Source organism: Juglans microcarpa x Juglans regia, chromosome 4S, assembly GCF_004785595.1.
Source record: "Juglans microcarpa x Juglans regia isolate MS1-56 chromosome 4S, Jm3101_v1.0, whole genome shotgun sequence".
Taxonomy (NCBI): domain Eukaryota; kingdom Viridiplantae; phylum Streptophyta; class Magnoliopsida; order Fagales; family Juglandaceae; genus Juglans; species Juglans microcarpa x Juglans regia.
The window spans coordinates 710,006-729,451 of NC_054601.1; the positions used below are offsets into that span (position 1 = coordinate 710,006).

Below are 19,446 nucleotides of genomic sequence, written 5' to 3' on the forward strand. Positions count from 1 at the left end.
GCAAGTTTGTTCACATCGTTTTTATCGATCAGGTTAAGTCGCGTCTCGCAGACAGACAAGGTCAATAACTTTTTTGCACAAGCCTAAAAGTCAAAAGGCCTTGGAGAATAGCCTATACCATGCCAAGACAAAAAAACAAGTGACTAAAGTGGCCCTATCAGCAAAACCACTTGCCAAAATACAAGTTACTTGCTAATCACAAACATAATAAAAGTAATGTTAGATACAGTTTACATAAGTTTTGTGTGTTTATTTTAAAAAATAATAGAGTCTATTATTAAAAAATAAATAATGTTATATACAATCATGAATTGTGCATTCATTTTAAAAAATATAAAATCACCATTAAAAAATTAATTTTTTCATGTTAATTTTATATTTACTCACGTTTTTATAATATTTATATACTCTATGACTATAAATATAATTTCTCTTAAAAATTAGATTCGTTTATATATTCTTTAAAAAAAAAATACTAAACTTGTATATATTGCCAACAAATTAAGATGCCAACACAGCACACGAGCTCCTTACATAGACCCAAGTAAGACTACATTTGAAATGAGGCAATATTTGGTCATCTCACAATGCGATAATTATTTGAAAATTTATAAATATGCATACGTGCTTCTGTTCTATATTTTATTTTATTATACAACGTTATATTATTGAAATTTCGTATAATTTATATTATAAGTTGTGCTAGAACCGATCATGTTGTTATTGAAAGGAAAGCAGCCCTCCTTTCATCTACTGCCACGTCAGAAATCACACCATAATTTCAATAATTTCACTCACACTAAATAACTTCATCCGCAGAAAATCACCACGACCAGAACTTTAATTTTCCTCCACTTTGCTCTGCTTCGTCTATTTGCACCACCACCAAAAAACCTCCACAACCAAAAAGCATACCTCCACGACCGCCAGCTCAGTCCAACTCTGACCGACCGTTGCCTCTCGCTGACAGTCCATTGCCTCTCGTCGATCGTCCATTGCTCTGCTTCGTCTCTTTCCACCGCTGCCAGAAAACCTCCACGACCAAAAAGCAAACCTCCACTACCACCAACTCATTCCAGCTCCGACTAGAAAACCTTCGCATCCCTCTCGCACGGCCGCCTCTTCGCATGGTTGCCCCTTCACCATCCCCTTCGCATCCCTGAATATCAAAGCCTGCAACTCAAGCTCCTGCCACTGGGCCAAGCTAAAATAGCTACCCATCCCTAGCATACACATAAAAAAAGACCCATAAAAGATCATAGGGGCTAAACGCATAGAAGTATTGGTTATTTTAACAGAGTTTATAGAAGTATTGGCAGAGACTTCCATGGTTTCTTTTGGATCTTGAGTAGTAATCATTCAATTTCTTTTTGTGTTGGGCATTTTGGAGGGGCAGAGACTGCCGAATCTTTTGGTGTGTTGGGCATTTTGGGAGAGAGGACGAAGCTATGTGATAGGGATACGAAGGGGCTGAGATGATGGCGGAGGAAGCTTCTACACGGTGGTGCAAAAGGGACAGAAGCATATGAAAGGGAGGGTGGGCAGATGAAAGGGATTGCTTGCTGCGAGCGTTTCTGGAGGAATCGTTCGATGAAGAAGCCCTCTTTTCATCTGTAATGTACTTCATAATAGAGCTGGTGGGAAGCTACGTGTCAGTTTATTATTGCGGATTATTAATTGGATAAAATTGGATGGACCGATTTTAAAGTATTCTCTAATATTATTTGAGGAGTCAGACTCTCGCCGAGTTCCATGTTTGAACTTTGAACAGTAACGAGGACCTGGCTTCTTTTGCTTCTTCCGTCGTTTCTTTCTATTCTGGGACCATCCGTTCCCTCCAATAAAAATCCTCCACATCATTATAATTCTACGTGTCTTCTCATTATTCGCAAAAGCGTGTCACTGAACGTGTCCACGAATTACTCGTCAGTGCGTCTAGACTTCAACCCCCCCCCGGTCGTCCAAACAGACTCAGATCTCAAGCAAACTTCACAATTCTCAGAAATTGGAACCCTAAGTCCCTAACCCTCCCCGATCTCTATCTCTCGTATGATTCGCTCTGGATAGTTCTTCAGATCGAACCGTGGCTTCCTCAGGGTCGCCGAGCCTATCTCGAAGGAAACCTTCTTCTTCTTCTTCCTCAAGGCCACCTACGAATTCTTCCGGAGCGACTCGCATCGTGTACAGAGAGTCCAGAAAGTCTTCGCAGTCCGATTACCCTTTCTGGCAGCAGAACTGGTTCATAGGTCTTCTCTTTTTAATGGCTCTCGGATTCTTCGCTCTCGCTCTCTTCCTCTTCCTCGGTCTGGATACCGATTTTGGCTACACTTCCTCCGCTTCCGCCGCTTCCTCTGAGGGCGTTGAGGTTCGATTTAGTCTTTATTCACTTTTTTGTTTGCATATATGTTTCACATCAATATTTGTGATTTTGAGTAATCCTTTCATCGTTTTATTTGTTTGGTCGGATAGTGTGGGAAAAAGAGAGTTACTAAAGGCCCTGTTTGATTGACGAGAAAATGTTGGAAATTAGGTTTTGTACGAGCTGAATATTCCAGCTCGTTTCCTCAGTTTCTCCTGGTACTAAAATCTGCTCAGACTCGAGAGAATGAGTGAACGGTTCCATTGCTCTGATCCAGGATGGGTTAACAAGAAGTTGAAATTTAGGCGTGATTGGAAATTTAATGTGGTTTATTTTGACAAGAGATGATTTGATTGGAGAAGTTCAGTGGGAGAAAAACTAATAAAAAAAAAAACAAGAGATGCTTTGTTCAAAGAGAAGATTCAAATAATTTTTATTAATATTTCATAAATCATACCGTAATGTAGTGTATACTTCCTGTCGTGGGCTAGTCCTATTTACTTGTCTTAATAACTTCTTAGTACTTATAAAAAATAAATAAATAATATTGTAATATGCTTTTTTAAGTAACAATTTTGGTGTTGTATTTATAATTAATAGATTTAAACACACACACACACACACACAAGTAAAACCTATTTAACGCGGCGTTTAGTGATGGCCTCTTTTGGCATAACATCAGAATCGAATATAAATAGCCCTGCACTTTAAGTCCACCCCCACCACCCCGAACAAAAAAGAAAAAAAAAAAAAAAAAATCTTCCTTCAGAAACTCAGTGTAAATCTGGTTATGTTTCCATTTCTCTGCCCCTTGGCAATCAAATAAAAGTTAATAGGATTGGGGATGTCAGTAGTCCTATTACCATCGTAATTTTCTTTTTGTTTGGGCAGATTACCTATGGGTCAGTTCTAAAGCTGACGCATGAGAAGACCAAGTTTCGGTTGCATTCCCACGATGTGCCTTATGGTTCTGGTAGTGGGCAACAATCAGTCACTGGTTTTCCCAACGTCGATGATTCCAATAGCTACTGGGTATCACCTCTCACTCACTCTATCTCTCTTGATTGTTTCTGTTTGTTTTATCATTTATCTTCTTGCTCCTTACGTTTTATTATATCTGTCACAAGAAAGTGTGTTGATCAAAATAATTAAGATTTTTTATCATTCCATGTTTTTACGTGGAAAACTGTACACCTAACAAGTTGCTTTGTAGGGGCTACAACAATAACTAGTTAAACAAAAAAACTAGCTTGGATCAAACGTTCTCGAGGCTAGCATTACGTGCAAATGTTCAGAATGCATAGATTGACTGTGATATTCAGTGTTTTACCTCGTATTACTACCACCCAAATTTTGGGTGCATATCTTTGTTTTTATTACATGAAATATTTGATGTGTCCTTAAACTAATTTTGTTGCATTGAAGAGTCCGTTGATATACATAATCAAGTTTGAGTATATATAGGTGATTAAATTTCAGGAAGGTGAATTGGTCGATTGTAATAGACTTTGATGGCATGAACATTCATGATTTTCTTGTATTTTTAGAATAGGTGTTGCTCTTGGAAATTTCCCGTGTACTTTAGCTCAGCCTATTCTCATCAATAAAGTTTCTTTTTTACTGATAAAAAAAATCAGGAAGGTGAAATCATACTGTTCAGGTAAATGAGGTGTTGACTATGGACATAAAAATGGTTTTCATTTGCAGATTGTTAGACCTCAGCCAGGAACTTCTGCCAAACAAGGTGACATAATTACAAGTGGGACAATCATCAGATTGCAACACATGAGAACTAGGAAGTGGCTTCACAGCCATTTGCATGCATCTCCTATAACAGGCAACCTAGAGGTTGGTTGTTGTTGATTCCTATTCTTTTGCATTTATATTTCATATAATACAGAATTCCTTCTTAGTAATTATGACTTAAGGGTTTTTTTTCCTTGTGAGGCGGTGGTCTGCCGGGGGGGTGTGGGACATAAAAAGACTTGGCAATTATGTTTTATATTGTGCATGATTGACCTAACACAATGCATAAGAAGGGGTTCCAGTGAATCTTGGTTCGTATTAGTGACCTCTCTCAGTATATACTTTCCTCAGGAAACTTATTTAATTTTATGTTGCTGAGTTATGAGACGTGTTTCAATTATTCTGCAGTTCATCAGAATTTTGGTGACTATCCAGTGTTCTCTAGTTTTATGCTTGATAACATAACTGTTATTCGAAGAAACATTTTTCTAGAGTTTAGGGACTTTGGGTGATAATGAAGGTGCAATTTTTGTTCATGAATAAAAAAAAAATCTTAATATATTATTTTCTCAGTTATACTCTCCACTTTTCTCAAAGCCTATTTGTTTATGCAATCTTTCTTTACTTATAATTAAGTCTTAGGCCTTGTTTGTTTTCGCAGATGAGATGAGTTGAGATAAAAGTTGAAAACTGAATAAAATATTGGTAGAATATATTTTTTTAATATTATTATTGTTTTGAGATTTGAAAAAGTTGAATTGTTTATTTTATTTTATGTGAGAATTTGAAAAAATTGTAATGATTAGATGAGATGTGTTGTGAAAATAAACGAGGCCTTAAATCAAATCTCAGTCATATGCATTTTACTCAAAAAAAAAAAAAAATCCCAGTCATATGCAAATGTTTAGGTGCGGTTTTGATAATAAGATGAGATGAGATAATTTTAGATGAAAGTTAAAAGTTGAATAAAATATTATTAGAATACTATTTTTTAATATTATTATTGTTTTGAGGTTTGAAAAAGTTGAATTGTTTATTATATTTTATGTGAAAATTTAGGAAAATTGTAATGATGAAGTGAGATAAGATGAAACACTTTCACTATTCAAACGAGACTAGTCTTCTCTGGCATAATAAAGAATCCTGGTGGTATGGGAAAATCTTTTTAGTGCCTGATAATGAACCTATATGACAGCCCCTTTTATGGGTTTAACTTTCAGCTATTGATAATCTTCTCATGACTCTGATAGAGTTTATGTAGTCATCTTTTGTTCAAAATTTTCTTGTTAAATATATCGAGTGAAATTCTACTTTTGAGAAATTCCCTTTTTCAAATACAGCTATATTTTCATCTTGGAGAAGTAATATGCCATCTTCATGTGTGCAGCGTGCTGTATATTATTTCTTAATTCACTTTTAGTTTTAGCTTGACAATTCATCATAGAGAATCATGAAACTAAGAAATAGATGAAATAAGATGTATGCCTCCCAGGTATGAAATTCTGCTATTCATCTTTGCATTATAATAGCTATTGAATCTGAAGTATTGAACAGATACTCTGTATCAGTTCCGGCCAAGATTTAATTAAATCTCAGCCATTGTTTTCCGAATAAATGGTTGAGATTTTTCCACATCATTGTTATGTCACGGACACTCATATTTGATAATGCAAGCTGCACTGCTGAGTGTAGGTGAGCTGCTTTGGAGGAGAGAATGAGTCTGACACTGGGGATTACTGGAGGTGAGACCGGGAATGATCATTAGGAATACTGCTTATCCAGTCTTCTTTATGATTGATGCTCCATGTTTGTGTCGTTTTCCATAGGCTGCTGATTGAAGGGAGTGGGAAGACTTGGAAGCAAGATCAAAGGATTAGGCTTCATCATGTGGACACTGGCGGCTACCTACATAGTCATGACAAGAAATACTCCCGCATTGCTGGAGGACAGCAGGAGGTGAGAAGACAGTGCAACTTTTTTTTTTTGTCTTCAGTAACTAATGGAATAAGCATTACTAACTATAGTTAGTGCCTTTGCAGGTTTGTGGCATCCAAGAAAAGCGTGCGGACAATGTTTGGTTGGCAGCCGAAGGCGTGTACCTTCCAATCACAGAAAGCAAATAGAAACTTTTCGTCTATTCACTACTGTGAATCTTGAATCGTCTGGTGGCTGGTAGATGTGCACTAAATGTCGTCTTAATATTAGAGTGATACTATACTCTGAAGAATTGTTAGTCTATTACACATTTTGTGAGGGCTCTTATCCTGTCGAAGTTACCTTTTTGTTAGATATCATATATACGAGGCAACCAGATGTATTTTTGCTTGTGTACCTTTTTTTCTCTCGCTTTTTTCGAGTGCTAGAGTGGGTCCATAACAGACCCGACCGAGTAATCTGGTATTCCGGTTTATGAAATTGGTGCAGGCAGACAACTGTTTTTAATGATAGTATTACGAGAATAGTAGTGAAAAAATAATGATAGAATATTGAATGGTAGTGAGATATTTTGATAATATTTGAATTATTCTCAGTATCCAAACTAGGCACCTCGGACCTTAATAAAATGGATTATGAGAATTTTGTTTTTCAGAAATTACCAGCTCCTACTTCCTGGTTGAAAAAGTATTAAACGTTATGTCTGTTTCATGCATTTTTATCAAAATATTTTTTTACAACTTGTAATAGACTTGCATGTTGTCTTAGTATGTTGTTTTTATTTTGGTCATATAGATAACTTTTTAAGAGCATATGATCCCCTAGTCATGGAAGATCAGGACCTCTACCGGCTACTGCCTTTGAATCCAAGAGGCGGAGGAACATTCCTTTAGGCCATAAGCCTATGGTTATAATTTACAAACATAAAGTACATGAGATACAAATAATTGTATATGGTGTGTACAACTTGGAATGATTTATGGATGATGTCAATCAATCAAATGTGAGATGAGAAGGCATGGTGTATTGCCCATTTCACTTTACTGTTCATCACAAAACTGGCAAATAATAGTTGTTTCCAAGTTCAAAAGGTAGTTTTTCCCTTTGTAGAGATCATCCAGTACTCGCAGTTATTGGACTACATAACTCAGTTATAACTGGGAAAGGCACGATTGTCTTTATGATACTACTAATAATCAGGCAGCAGAGACAACATTTTGTAGCCGATAATATGGGAAACTTCAATTTTGAGTAGTTTGGTGGTTGAAGAGCCACCCCATGCGCCTGGGTTTTATGGTCATGGGATAAAAAAAAAGGGCAGCATTGTATTAATAGAATACCTGTAAATGGGTGCACAGCTCTAACCAGAATAAGTGCATTATCCTGGCATTGACCTAAGTTTTTAAATGTCTCACGCCACAAAGCACCGACCCTTAATTAATTTCTTTAAATCAACAGGTCGCCCCACTTCCTCATGAGTCCCTCCCTCCTTCACAGTCATGGCCAAGAAGATTTGTGTTTTCCAGTTTGAGAGATGAGAAGAACATAAGCAAATCCAGTTGTCTTGAACCAGATCATAGACTGTGTGAAAAGTGAGACTAAACAACATGGCCTCTATTCATTTTTTTGTCTAGCAAAACAAATGATTCCTCGTTTGCAAAAACATATAATTCGTCATCCAATCAGACCGAGGCGACCCCACTTAAGCAACGCAAGTGCCTTGCCAAAGAAAATGCACCTTTGATGATGAACACACACAGATGAGCTGGATCTCAATTTATCTATCGAAAGACTGATGATGATAGTGACGCTGTCACTTTTACACGCTCTCTTCTACATTTTTTTCTTACACACTTCCCCATGCATCCCCATATTTTTATTAAAAAAATATATTTATTTGCTCTCTTAATAAAGAGTTAATAGCCAGAAGTTCAAAGAAAGGTTGGTTTTGCTTGTACACATTTAATAAATGAGTATTGCTAATTATTATCTCCACGTATCATATATTATTTTTATTTTTATTTATTTTTTTTAAATTTAGTTTTATTCTTATTATACTAATTAAATTTTTTTATTTATCATCCATATAACACATATTTAATAAGAAAAAAAAAATATAATATATAATGTGTAAAAATAATAAATAAAATTTTTCTTAGTAAATATAAAGCAAGATCAACTTTTAAAAACACCAACATTTGTTTTTTCATTTCTCGTACTATTATTGACCTTTCTAACTTTTTCACGCAAATAGGAAAAGATTCATTATTTTTATACATCATATATTATTATTGAATGTGTGATATATAGTTGATGAATAAAATATTTCAATAAGTTTAAGAAAAATAAAACAAAAAGAATTAAAAAAAATATGATATGTAGTGTGTGAAAATAATTAATAGTTAAGTTTATACAAAAAAAAATAATACTACAATGTCGTCTAATTTTGTACTCTCATTTTAATTACTCATACATTTAATTTTTTTATTTTTTAAAAAAATGACTATTAATATATTAGTGTATGTTTTTACTTTTTAAAAATATATAAAAATGTTAAAAAAAAAAAAAAGTGACATTTGTACTAATGCGCGCACCACTACTTACGAAAAAATGGGTTTTCAGGAAGAAAGGGGACAAACAAACAGGCCTTTACCTTCTCGGACTATAACCTCAGCCTATGCTCTCTCTCAATTCTCACAAAGAGAGGAAGTCATATTTAAACACGAAAAAGTAAACTCACTGTCTTTCACTCTCTTCTCCTTCTTCTTTCTTCTCCTCTCGACGAAACCAATCCATCTGGTTGGTTTTCTTGGCAATGTGGTTTCGTCCTACAGGTAATGAATGGCCGAGTACTGTTACCGAAACGACGTCTCTTCTCTCGTCCTCGACCCCCATTCCACCAGCCCCAGCGTACACTTCCATTTATGTACAGCCTTCTCCGGCTCCTCATTCCGCCGCAAGATTTTCCACGCCGTCAGCTGTGGCGCCAGCTCCCACCACCGTCGCAACCACCATGACTTCACCAGATCAGCTTCCGATGAACCTAAGCCCAAGGCGGCAGCAAAGCGGCGGTCCGTCAATTCCGAGAAGTTCTCCGATCTTCTGAGGATGGCGGACTTGCCGGAACCCGAGACCGACGCCGTGAAGACGAAGAACGGGGAGGCATTGGAAGAGCTTAAGCGCGTGGTGACGGAACTCCAGGCTGTGGACTCGGTCAAGAGAAAGGCTGCAGCGAGCATCGCGAGGCTGCGCGCCAAGAAAGACTTGGAGGCTAGAGTGACGCTCGCCATTCTCGGAGCGATCCCTCCCCTGGTCGGAATGCTCGATTCGGAAGACGTCGAAACTCAGATCGCTTCTCTATACGCGCTGCTCAATCTCGGGATCGGCAACGATGCGTGAGTTCTTTTCGGTTTCGGTTTTAATGGGGAACCGGATTCTGTCTTCTGTCACTTTCTCGCTTTGATTTGTTTCGTTGGTGTTAAACCGCGACCACCCTTTGTTTCGAGTTCCGTTTGTGTCATTTATCAAGCATTAACGTTCCAATCTCCGTCGTTTTGCTGCTTTAATAACGTGTTAATCTCGGTTGGACTATTCTTTTCTCTCTCTCTCTCTCTCTCTCTCTCTCTTAAAATCACGTCGTTATCGTTGTTTTTTTAATATTTATTTATAATTAGTTGTTTTATTTCCTTTTTAATATTTTAATTTTCAGGCTGAATTATTTTCTTCCACTATTAGCATTATGTGTTTTATTCATGAATTTCCTAATCCATTTTTAGTTTGTTATTCTGTGTTAAGATCTTATATTAATCAGTTTGCTAATTGTAATTGTTTGAAACTTGGTTTTTATAGACTTATGATATCCAATTTAATAGCTTACATTAATCACGTTTTCATTCTCAATGTACGTCTTCGTTTTTTTTTTTTTTTTTGCTTCGGAAACTTTTGCAGGAATAAAGCGGCCATTGTTAAAGCTGGCGGTGCCCACAAGATGCTAAAGCTGATCGAGTTTCCAACAGCTCCAAACCCATCAGTCTCAGAAGCCGTAGTGGCAAATTTTCTGGGCTTGAGCGCTTTGGATTCGAACAAGCCCGTGATCGGATCATCCGGGGCAATCCCATTTTTGGTGAAAACTCTCCAGAATTTAGACCATCGAAGTTGTAGCCTCCAGTCGAAGCAAGATGCCCTCCGAGCGCTCTACAATCTCTTAATCTTCAAGTCGAACGTTTCCATCGTTTTGGAAACCAATTTGATACCATTTCTATTGAAAACATTGGACGATATGGAAGTGAGCGAACGAATGCTGGCAATCCTTAGCAATGTGGTTTCGACCTCGGAAGGTCGAAAGGCGATTAGCACTGTGGCGGATGCTTTCCCAATATTGGTCGACGTTTTGAATTGGACTGATTCGCCGGGTTGCCAAGAGAAGGCATCCTATATTTTGATGGTAATGGCACATAAAGGGAATAATTCTGATAGGCAGGCAATGACACAGGCTGGAATTGTATCGTCCTTGTTAGAGTTAACCCTTCTTGGTAGCCCATTGGCCCAGAAGAGAGCTTCAAGGATCCTGGAGTGTTTGAGAGTCGATAAAGGGAAGCAAGTTTCTGAGAATTTTGGTAACAGTTTGGGTACTGGTGCGGCAGTATCAGCACCCATTTGTGGTGTGTCTTCGTCGTCTTCTACAAATCCAGTTGCTGGGGGTCCGAAGGAGTGTTTGGAGGAGAAAAATTCGAGTGAGGAGAAGAGAGCAGTGAAGCAATTAGTCCAGCAAAGTCTGCTTTACAACATGAGAAGGATTATAAAGAGGGCAAATTTACCGCAGGATTTTGTTCCCTCGAATCATTTCAAGTCCCTCACATCTACTTCGACCTCAAAGAGCTTGCCCTTTTGAGGATGAGGGATTGGAGCTGCTGCCAAGTGCCAATGAAGAAACTAGTCCTCTTTCCGCAACCTCGTTCCCTTCTGGGTTTTTTGTAGCCATTGTTAGTCAGAATTCAGTATTAAGTCAATGCCTGTCAAAGTTTATGTATGTATGTATGTATGTATATCTTATATTGCTTTAGATTTGTGGTAGACCAGGAGTGAAGTGAAAATGAAACCCTTTCTGCATGGGGTTCGAATGCTGTGTTGTGTGAGCAATTTTGGTCTGAGTTAGGACTCTTTGGAGACTCATTTATCTCGTAAATTATTATAATTTTTTTAAATTTTTATATAAAATATAATAAACAATTCAATCTTTTCAAATTTTAAAATAAAAATTTTATTAATAATATTTTATTTAAATTTAAAATTTTAGAAACCTAAAAGAGTAATTCTATAAAGAAATTACTATAGCGTACACACTTTGCACTTACTACATGGCTACTTTTAATTTTTTAATTTTTAATTTTAGATTTAAAAAATGTGTGGTTTAGATAATGTCACATCATGTATACAAAATAGTTACTCTCAACAGTAATTTTTATCTATATTTATTCGAACTGAAAACATCGAAATTGAGTGGCATGGCACGCAAATATCGAAAGTTGTAGGGCTGGTTTTGTGCCTCACATGTATTATAGTGTTGGCGGGTAAGGGTATCCCTATCAAACGGAGGAGTACGAGTGGGACTCATGTCAATTGAAACCTATTAACCTAACCTATTCATAGTAATGTAATGTACGTACGATTTTTGTCTACGTCGTCGTTTCCTTGGCCACACGCTGCGCTTTAATATTCTCTCTTTATTTATTGAGGCTCTTCTCTATCGGTTCGTTGGAAGGTGTCGGTCGTTTTCTCATGCCAATAAATATAGACTATTGACTCAAACAGTTATGAGAAAGTCTATTTTACCTCTCTAATTTGATATCTTTATTTGACATTTAGTTAAAATTTATTTTTTTATTTTAATTTTTTTTTACTTAATGATTAAAAAAGTGATTTTAAGTATATTGATATATTTTTTTAATTTTTTAAATATATTTAAATATATTAAAAAAATGTAAAAAAAAAAATAAATTTACGCTGGGCGGTATGCCCAGCGGTCAAAATGGGGCGGCATAGTAGCCGCCCCCAACAGTTATTACTGATCGAGACTGTTTCCTTCTATTTCCACATTTTTCAATAATTAATAATAAAAACCATATATATAAACATGGCAGCATCACCTATTAGAGTATTTTCTACTTTTTATTTTCTAAAAGTATAAGTATTTTTCTAAAATGAATGTCGAATGGATTATGTATATTTCTCATTTATATGCAATAAACCAGTTACATGTAGTTGGCAATATTCATCATCTCAAACTTTTATTTTTTATTATTTCTCTTTCTCTTCATTTTCTTTTATCCTCTCTTATTTTCACTTCATACCCTAATTTCTCATCATATATCCAATAACCTATTGAGAATATTCTCATAATATAATCTTATTTTCTAATATTACGGTTTTATTTATAAATTTTGTTTAACTTAAATATTTTTATTTTGTGTATATGATGAAATTAGATCATATTGTATATGAAGATATATTGCAAATATCAAAAGATATGAGAATATTACAAACTCATTAATAGTTAGAAAAAATATTTTAAATGAATAAAAAATATTAAAAAATAAATATTTAAATGATATAGAAAAAATAGGTAAACTAACATATAGTATATCGTATAAATTAATATGTGAAATAGAAAAAGTAAACTTAAATGATGTATTTTAAACAACGTGATAAAAAAAAATATTGGGAGTGCTCTTATACGATTTAATTTATATTTCTAAAGGCAATTTTTTTTTTAAACATACATTGGATGGTCCACCATCTAAAGAAGTTTGGCAATTTTTAATTCTTTAGTAAAAATAATATCTTGACTACAAAGAAAATTTAATAAATTAAACTCATAAATTGACAACTTGATGTAATACATAAAATTATAAAATTATTTTTACCATAAAATAAATCTATTGTATTACACGAAATATATCATATCAATTTATAAGCATATTTTTATCATTTTATTTTATTTTATTATTTTATTTTTTTTTGTTGCGGGTAGCACATACTGGGCTAATGGTTCAACATCAACAATCCCCGAGCCCTACTCTTTGAAAACTCCCCTCTCATGCAATTTCATTCTCAACCAACATCCGTATAATCCTCTTTACTGGCCTCGCTCCAGAGTTCGGGTCAAAGCCCACTTTCCCAAGAAGCTCAATAGCTATTTGGGTAAGTATCTAACGTTACTCAATAGTCAACTGAATAACTTTTTTTATCCATTTTCATAATATTCAATTTAATAAGCATTACATTAAAAAAAAATTTGAGAAAAAATGTAATTGTTCATAAATAAACAGTTTTTTTAATGATAAATCATGATTGTCCTCAAACTGGACCACAGTGGTTGCATTTTGGGATTAGACCATTAGAAGTAGGGCTATAAATGAATCAATATGTTCGATAGTCCACTCAGTATTCATTAGGTTAAACTCAAATTGAACTCGACTTATGAAAAAAAAAATTTCGTCCGTGAAAGCATATACCCGCTCAAATTGTAAATGACACATATCCGACAAAACTCGACTCGACTCGTTGAGGCTCGTTAGTTTATGCTCGAATCAACTCGTTAGTTCGACTTGATTAAAATAAATTCATATGTTAATAAATATATACATACATCTATATATACACACACATATATATGTAGTAACTAATAATATAAGCATACCGCTTTTATAATTAAATATATAATATGTAATTTAATTATTTATGTCTATATAGTGAATATATTTCATAAGTATATTTTATAATTTGTTTAATAATTAGTGGATAAAATTTAATAATTTCATATACTAGTATATGTGAACCATATATGAAATAGATATATGATATCATATTAAGTGTATGTATTAATAATATATGTAGGCATATAAAATATTATTATTTTAGATAAATATCAATTAGTTAGATATTAATTACTTATAAATTTTTTAAAATTTTATAATTCAATAAATGTTATCCTTGTTAATTGTATAAATTTAATATTAGTTTATTATTTATTTTATTAATTATTAAATCTTATTCAATAAATAAAAAAATACACAATTCGAACTCGAACTCGAGTTAAGCATTTAACTTATCGAGCTGAGCTTGAACGAAGAATAAAAAAAAAACTTCAAGTTCAAATTCGAGTATTTTAAATTGAGTCGAGCTTGATAAGTTAAACATTAACTCGATTCGATTCGACTCAGCTCGATTACCGTCCTAATAGAAAGAAGGTCAGTATTGACTGGACTAGTCGGTGCTGGCCATTTGGGTCAAAAGGAGCGTGCACGTAGCCAGGTTGGTTCCACGCAAACAAGTGGCTGACATGCAAAGGACCTTTGACTTTCCTTAAAATTTGTTGCATCCAAAGCATAATGGTAAAATAAAAGAAAATTGGTATTAACTTTCGACTTACGCGTCCTTTGATTACCCAGTTTAGAAATAAAATGAGATATTTTATTAAAAATTAAATAAAATATTATTATTATTTTGAGATTTAAAAAAATTTAAATTATTTATTATATTTTTTTATAAAAATTTAAAAAAATTATAATAATTATATGAGATGAAATAAAACGATTTAATTTTGTATAACTAAATTAAGAAATAAAATACCAACTATATGAATCTGATATGGATGAACGTCGTTTTCAGACCTTCATTATCCATATTGCTAAATTAATTTATTTCTACTTAATTTGCTCGTGGGTGCTAAGCGAGTTTAACTTGACCCTATAGGTTTATTTTTCTTTTTATTTTTAAAGAGGAAATATTTCAAATTTATTGGTTCTACTCATTTTTTTATAGACTCCAAGGTGTTAAATTATACAGTCACGTGCATTAAACGAGTCCTACTACAATATGAAATTAAATAAATTAACGATATATTTATCATTTTATACAACTCATTTTATAATTAAATAATATAATTTTTTCAACTTTATTAAAAGAAACTCTGAAATAGCCGAGTAACCATTTTTTTAAACTGCTAATAAATAAAAAAGGTCTAGGAGTTTTCATTTTTAATAAAAAAAAAAAAACAGTTTTAAACAATCAAATACAACGAATTTGTAGCATCATAACAAGGTTAAAAGTGCTCTCCAAACCGTGCTAGTCACCCTAAAGATGTAAGAGAAATTTTATTTGCAGTCTGAGGATTGTATGTGCAAACTCTTCATTAAATAGAAAAAATATAATTTTGATAAGAATATTATTATAATTTTAAAAAAATTTAAAAATAAAATTAACTAACCCTGCAATGCAGTCTCCAGGAGACTGTACGTAACATTGCTCTTTAAATTATTATATATTTATTTTTAATTATTTCTCAATTATGCATTCTTTAGCGATCAGATATGTCATTTTTTCAGTTGAACGTATGATAAGAGTCTAGCTTTCTCGGATTGAAAAGAAAAATGCGTGATCTACGAAAGGAAATGTAAAAACTTTACATTATAAATTAACACGACTTGTTCTTATTGTAAGAGTGTGTTTGAATGTTAAAGTGAGTTGAGTTGATAAAATATTATTAGAATATTATTTATTATTATTATTATTATTGTTTTGAGATTTGAAAAAGTTGAATTGTTTATTATATTTTGTGTTGGGATTTGAAAAGGTTGTAATGATGAGTTGAAATGAGTTGAGATGAATTGTGTTTCCAAACGAAACCTAAGTATCTTTATATATCCTAGCAAGCACTTCTCGATTAAAAATGAAAGCCGAATATAAGCATAATGCCTCAATTAGTAAAATTGAAGCATTGAGGGTCGAAAGGGTAAGCTAGAGCTCGAAGACATTTCACGAATTAAGTCCCCAATAGAAAAATAAATTCAAAATCTCAAGTTAAATGGATCGAGGCTTTGAGCATCTTCTTAAACAAGCTTTTACCTGCAAGTAATGTATTTTCTAATGCAGATCTGTTTATTAAGAAAAATTCTATACATAGGCGATTACGCATACACCTTGCGGATGAATACAACCTGGCATTCCTGGTCGTTTAAGAGAGAACATAGCGAGAGAGTACTGGTGGGGACAAACATTTTGTCAAAATGGTGCGTTTCAAAATTTCCCTTCATCTCCTCCCTATACTTAGGCGTAGTCAATTTCCTTCCTGATCTTCTTGATCCCTAATCCTAACCTATCATTCTCTCCTCTCTCTTGTTCTACATAACTCGTTCTCCATAACTTGTTTTGACCCAATTTTGTTTGAAGCTAACTTTCTCTTAGAGAGTTACAGGGAGAGAGTGTAGAGAGAATGAAAGAGGGACAATAAATATGTCAAATGAGCATCCATCAAATTTATTTATTTTTGCTGAAAGCCTTGGCTGTTATATATATATTAAGAAGAGTAGTGCTATATGTACTTACAGTTTTACTTACAATACTCATTTTATTAGTTTTATTTTTAAATTCAAATTTTAAATTTTGAATTTCATAATTTTCAATATATCAATAACTGACATGTGGAGACGTAAGTTTTTTTTTAAAATTTTTATCAAGTACATTTAACATTTTTTATATTAAGAAAGGGTTTCCCAGAAGACAGTATATAAGGAGCTTTCATATCCAAGCCACGCAAATTTAGAGTCATTATGTACTGCACTTGTTTGGATTCTTAATTATATGAGTGAACTTGGTGTTAAAAAATTTGGTGGATTTTTATGGAGTTTGTCCCAGAAAAAGCTGTACATAGCATAACTTTTCTGGGAATTTTCTTCATTATAATTGCGGCTGATTCTGATGATTCGCTTGGAAGGGATGGTGGAGTCTCGATTTACTGTGTTTAAATGTTAAATTGAGTTGAATTTAGTTGAGATAATAAAATATTATTTTTTAATATTATTATTATTTTAAAATTTAAAAAAATTAAATTACTTATTATATTTTGTGTTGAAATTTAAAAAAGTTATAATAATGAGTTGAGATGTGATAATGAACTAAACATATCCTAAACAACGTACCTTGAACGTTAAATTTTTCTTCTAGACATTTTTAGAATACATGACTAAGGTTTTGTTTGGATCTTGAACTACTCTCAACTCATCATTACAACTTTTTCAAATTCTAACACAAAATATAATAAACAATTCAACTTTTTCAAATTCTAAAATAATAATAATATTAAAAAATAATATTTTAATAATATTTTAATAATATTTTATTATCTCAACTCAACTCAACTCACTTCAATATTCAAATACACTCTAAAACTTCATTGTGTTCGTGCCTACGATTTTTTATGCATTCTTTAGTCAGTAAATATTTTACATCCTTGAGATAGAGAATATTACTACTAATGGTTTTCATTTCACTATGCAGATGGAGAATGATACAAGATGGGATGCTGCAGTGCCGACAGAGTTTTCTTTCTTTCTCTTTCATTGATTTTCAAATATTTTTTTTAAAACAGGCGTTGACGTGGCAGAACGCCACATCAGATTCGTTCGCCAATTTGCCTGTACGTAGCGGGACTGGTTTATTAAATACCTTAAAACCCAATGTGTTATTAGATTTAGTATTGTTTGGAAATAGTTTTCATTTCATCTTATTTTATTTTATTTTATTTTCTTTTCAAATATTATTTAAATATAAATACTTTCAAATTAATTATTAAAACTTTATCAAACTAATCATTAAAATTTTTTCAAATGTCCAAACAAAACACAAAAAATAATTCAATTTTTTCAAATCTCAAAACAAAAATAATATTAAAAAATTATATCATAACAATAATTTAATTTTATAATATTTTTTATTCAACATTTTCTCAAAATCTAATTAATACTTAACTCAAACTATCTCACTATTATTTATAAAATTCTCATCTCAAATCTCAAGCATCCTTAAGTTAATTGTAGCAAATAGACGAGTGGTGATTTGAATGCTTCTCCATTGCCATCGAGAAAATGGATAATAAAGTTTTGGTAAATAGGTACAGTTATAGGCCTGGTTTGAATAATGAGTTGAGATTAGATGAAAGTTAAAAGTTGAATAAAATATTATTAGAATATTAATTTTGTTTTAAAATTTTAAAAAATTGAATTATTCATTGTATTTTATTTAGAAATTTAGAAAAATTATAATAAAAAAATGAGATGAGATGATTTCACTACACAAACAAAGCCTTGATTACTTCTAAGATTTCATTGCTCACTTTGGACTATCAATTTAATGTCTTTTTTTTTTCCTCACTTAATGATGATTTTAAGGAGCTGCCATGAATGAGTATAAAAACTAAGAAACCAAATACGAGTTATCCTTTTATGCTAACAATTGGATGCCTTTTTCCTATTGTTGTCTATTCATGAATTGATGCCATAAAAATGTGCAAATGTATATATGGACATCCCACCATGTAAAACTATATGAGGATTTTGTTTTTTGGTTGCCTTTTTTGCTTTACATACGTTTATATTGAAATACTCCCTATTTTGGCTAGGGGCACGTAATTGGGGTTTTAGTGAGAGTCGATATATATATTATGTTCAAAATTGTTATTCTTCACATTAATGGTGGTTTAGATAGAGAGTTTAGATAAGATATCTTGTTAACAGTTGAATAAAATATTATTAAATATAATTTTTATTTTAATATTTTTAAAAAATTGAATTGTTTATTATATTTTTATATAAAAATTTGTAAAAATTATAATAATAAGATATATAAGATGTGATAGGTTTGTGTATCAAACCCAAAACGGAACCTGAATATGGCATGCATGCATGGTAAAGTTTCTTGCACAATGAGTTTGCATGGTAAAAAGTAGGTTAGCTTTTTTGGTGCATGTTCGTTGAGTGTGCTCTAAGGTATGTATGTCCCTCTCTTGCACATTTAGAGTTCGTTTGTTGTTAAAAAAACATCTAATTTTATTTAATTATTACAATTTTTTTAACTTTTAATATAAAATAAAATAAATAATTTAACTTTTTCAAATCTTAAAATAAAAATAATATTAAAAAATATATTTTAACAATATTTTATTCAACATTTTAACTTTAATCTCAACTCAACTCATCTCATCTCATATCATTTTTTAAAACAAACGAGCTAAATGAGTTCTAAGGATATTTATTATCTACTTGAAAAAAGGTTCGTTTCAACTGGTCATTGTGTAGAAACTATTGCAATGGATTCTTTGAAGGTGATGAGGTAGAGCTTTTTCATCAAATAATATTATTGACTAGTAAATCCTTTTGATCATAGGTGATCATATAATTTTAAAGAGTAATATTATATATTATACTCTTATTCTACTCGATATAGATAACATTTTCCAAATTGCCATCACACTTAGATAATTATTTATTTATTTTTTATAAAAAGTAATTAAAAAGTTGTTGGGTAATGCTAACTCAACATAATTAAAATATAAATGAAATGTAAATATA

At 32.6% G+C, this 19,446-nt stretch overlaps 2 protein-coding genes across 2 annotated transcripts; both read left to right on the forward strand.

The window, feature by feature from the left end:
- The first annotated feature begins 1,947 nt into the window (after positions 1-1,947).
- On the forward strand, positions 1,948-6,430 carry LOC121263701 (stromal cell-derived factor 2-like protein). The gene is made up of 6 exons (XM_041166743.1): positions 1,948-2,365; positions 3,251-3,391; positions 4,067-4,207; positions 5,798-5,847; positions 5,932-6,061; positions 6,145-6,430. Exons 1-6 carry the CDS (start codon positions 2,261-2,263, stop codon positions 6,226-6,228), a joined length of 651 nt encoding a protein of 216 aa, XP_041022677.1. The 5' UTR covers positions 1,948-2,260; the 3' UTR covers positions 6,229-6,430.
- Positions 6,431-8,646: 2,216 nt separating this feature from the next.
- On the forward strand, positions 8,647-11,160 carry LOC121263700 (U-box domain-containing protein 14-like). The gene is made up of 2 exons (XM_041166741.1): positions 8,647-9,435; positions 9,989-11,160. Exons 1-2 carry the CDS (start codon positions 8,882-8,884, stop codon positions 10,929-10,931), a joined length of 1,497 nt encoding a protein of 498 aa, XP_041022675.1. The 5' UTR covers positions 8,647-8,881; the 3' UTR covers positions 10,932-11,160.
- The last annotated feature ends 8,286 nt before the right edge of the window (positions 11,161-19,446 follow it).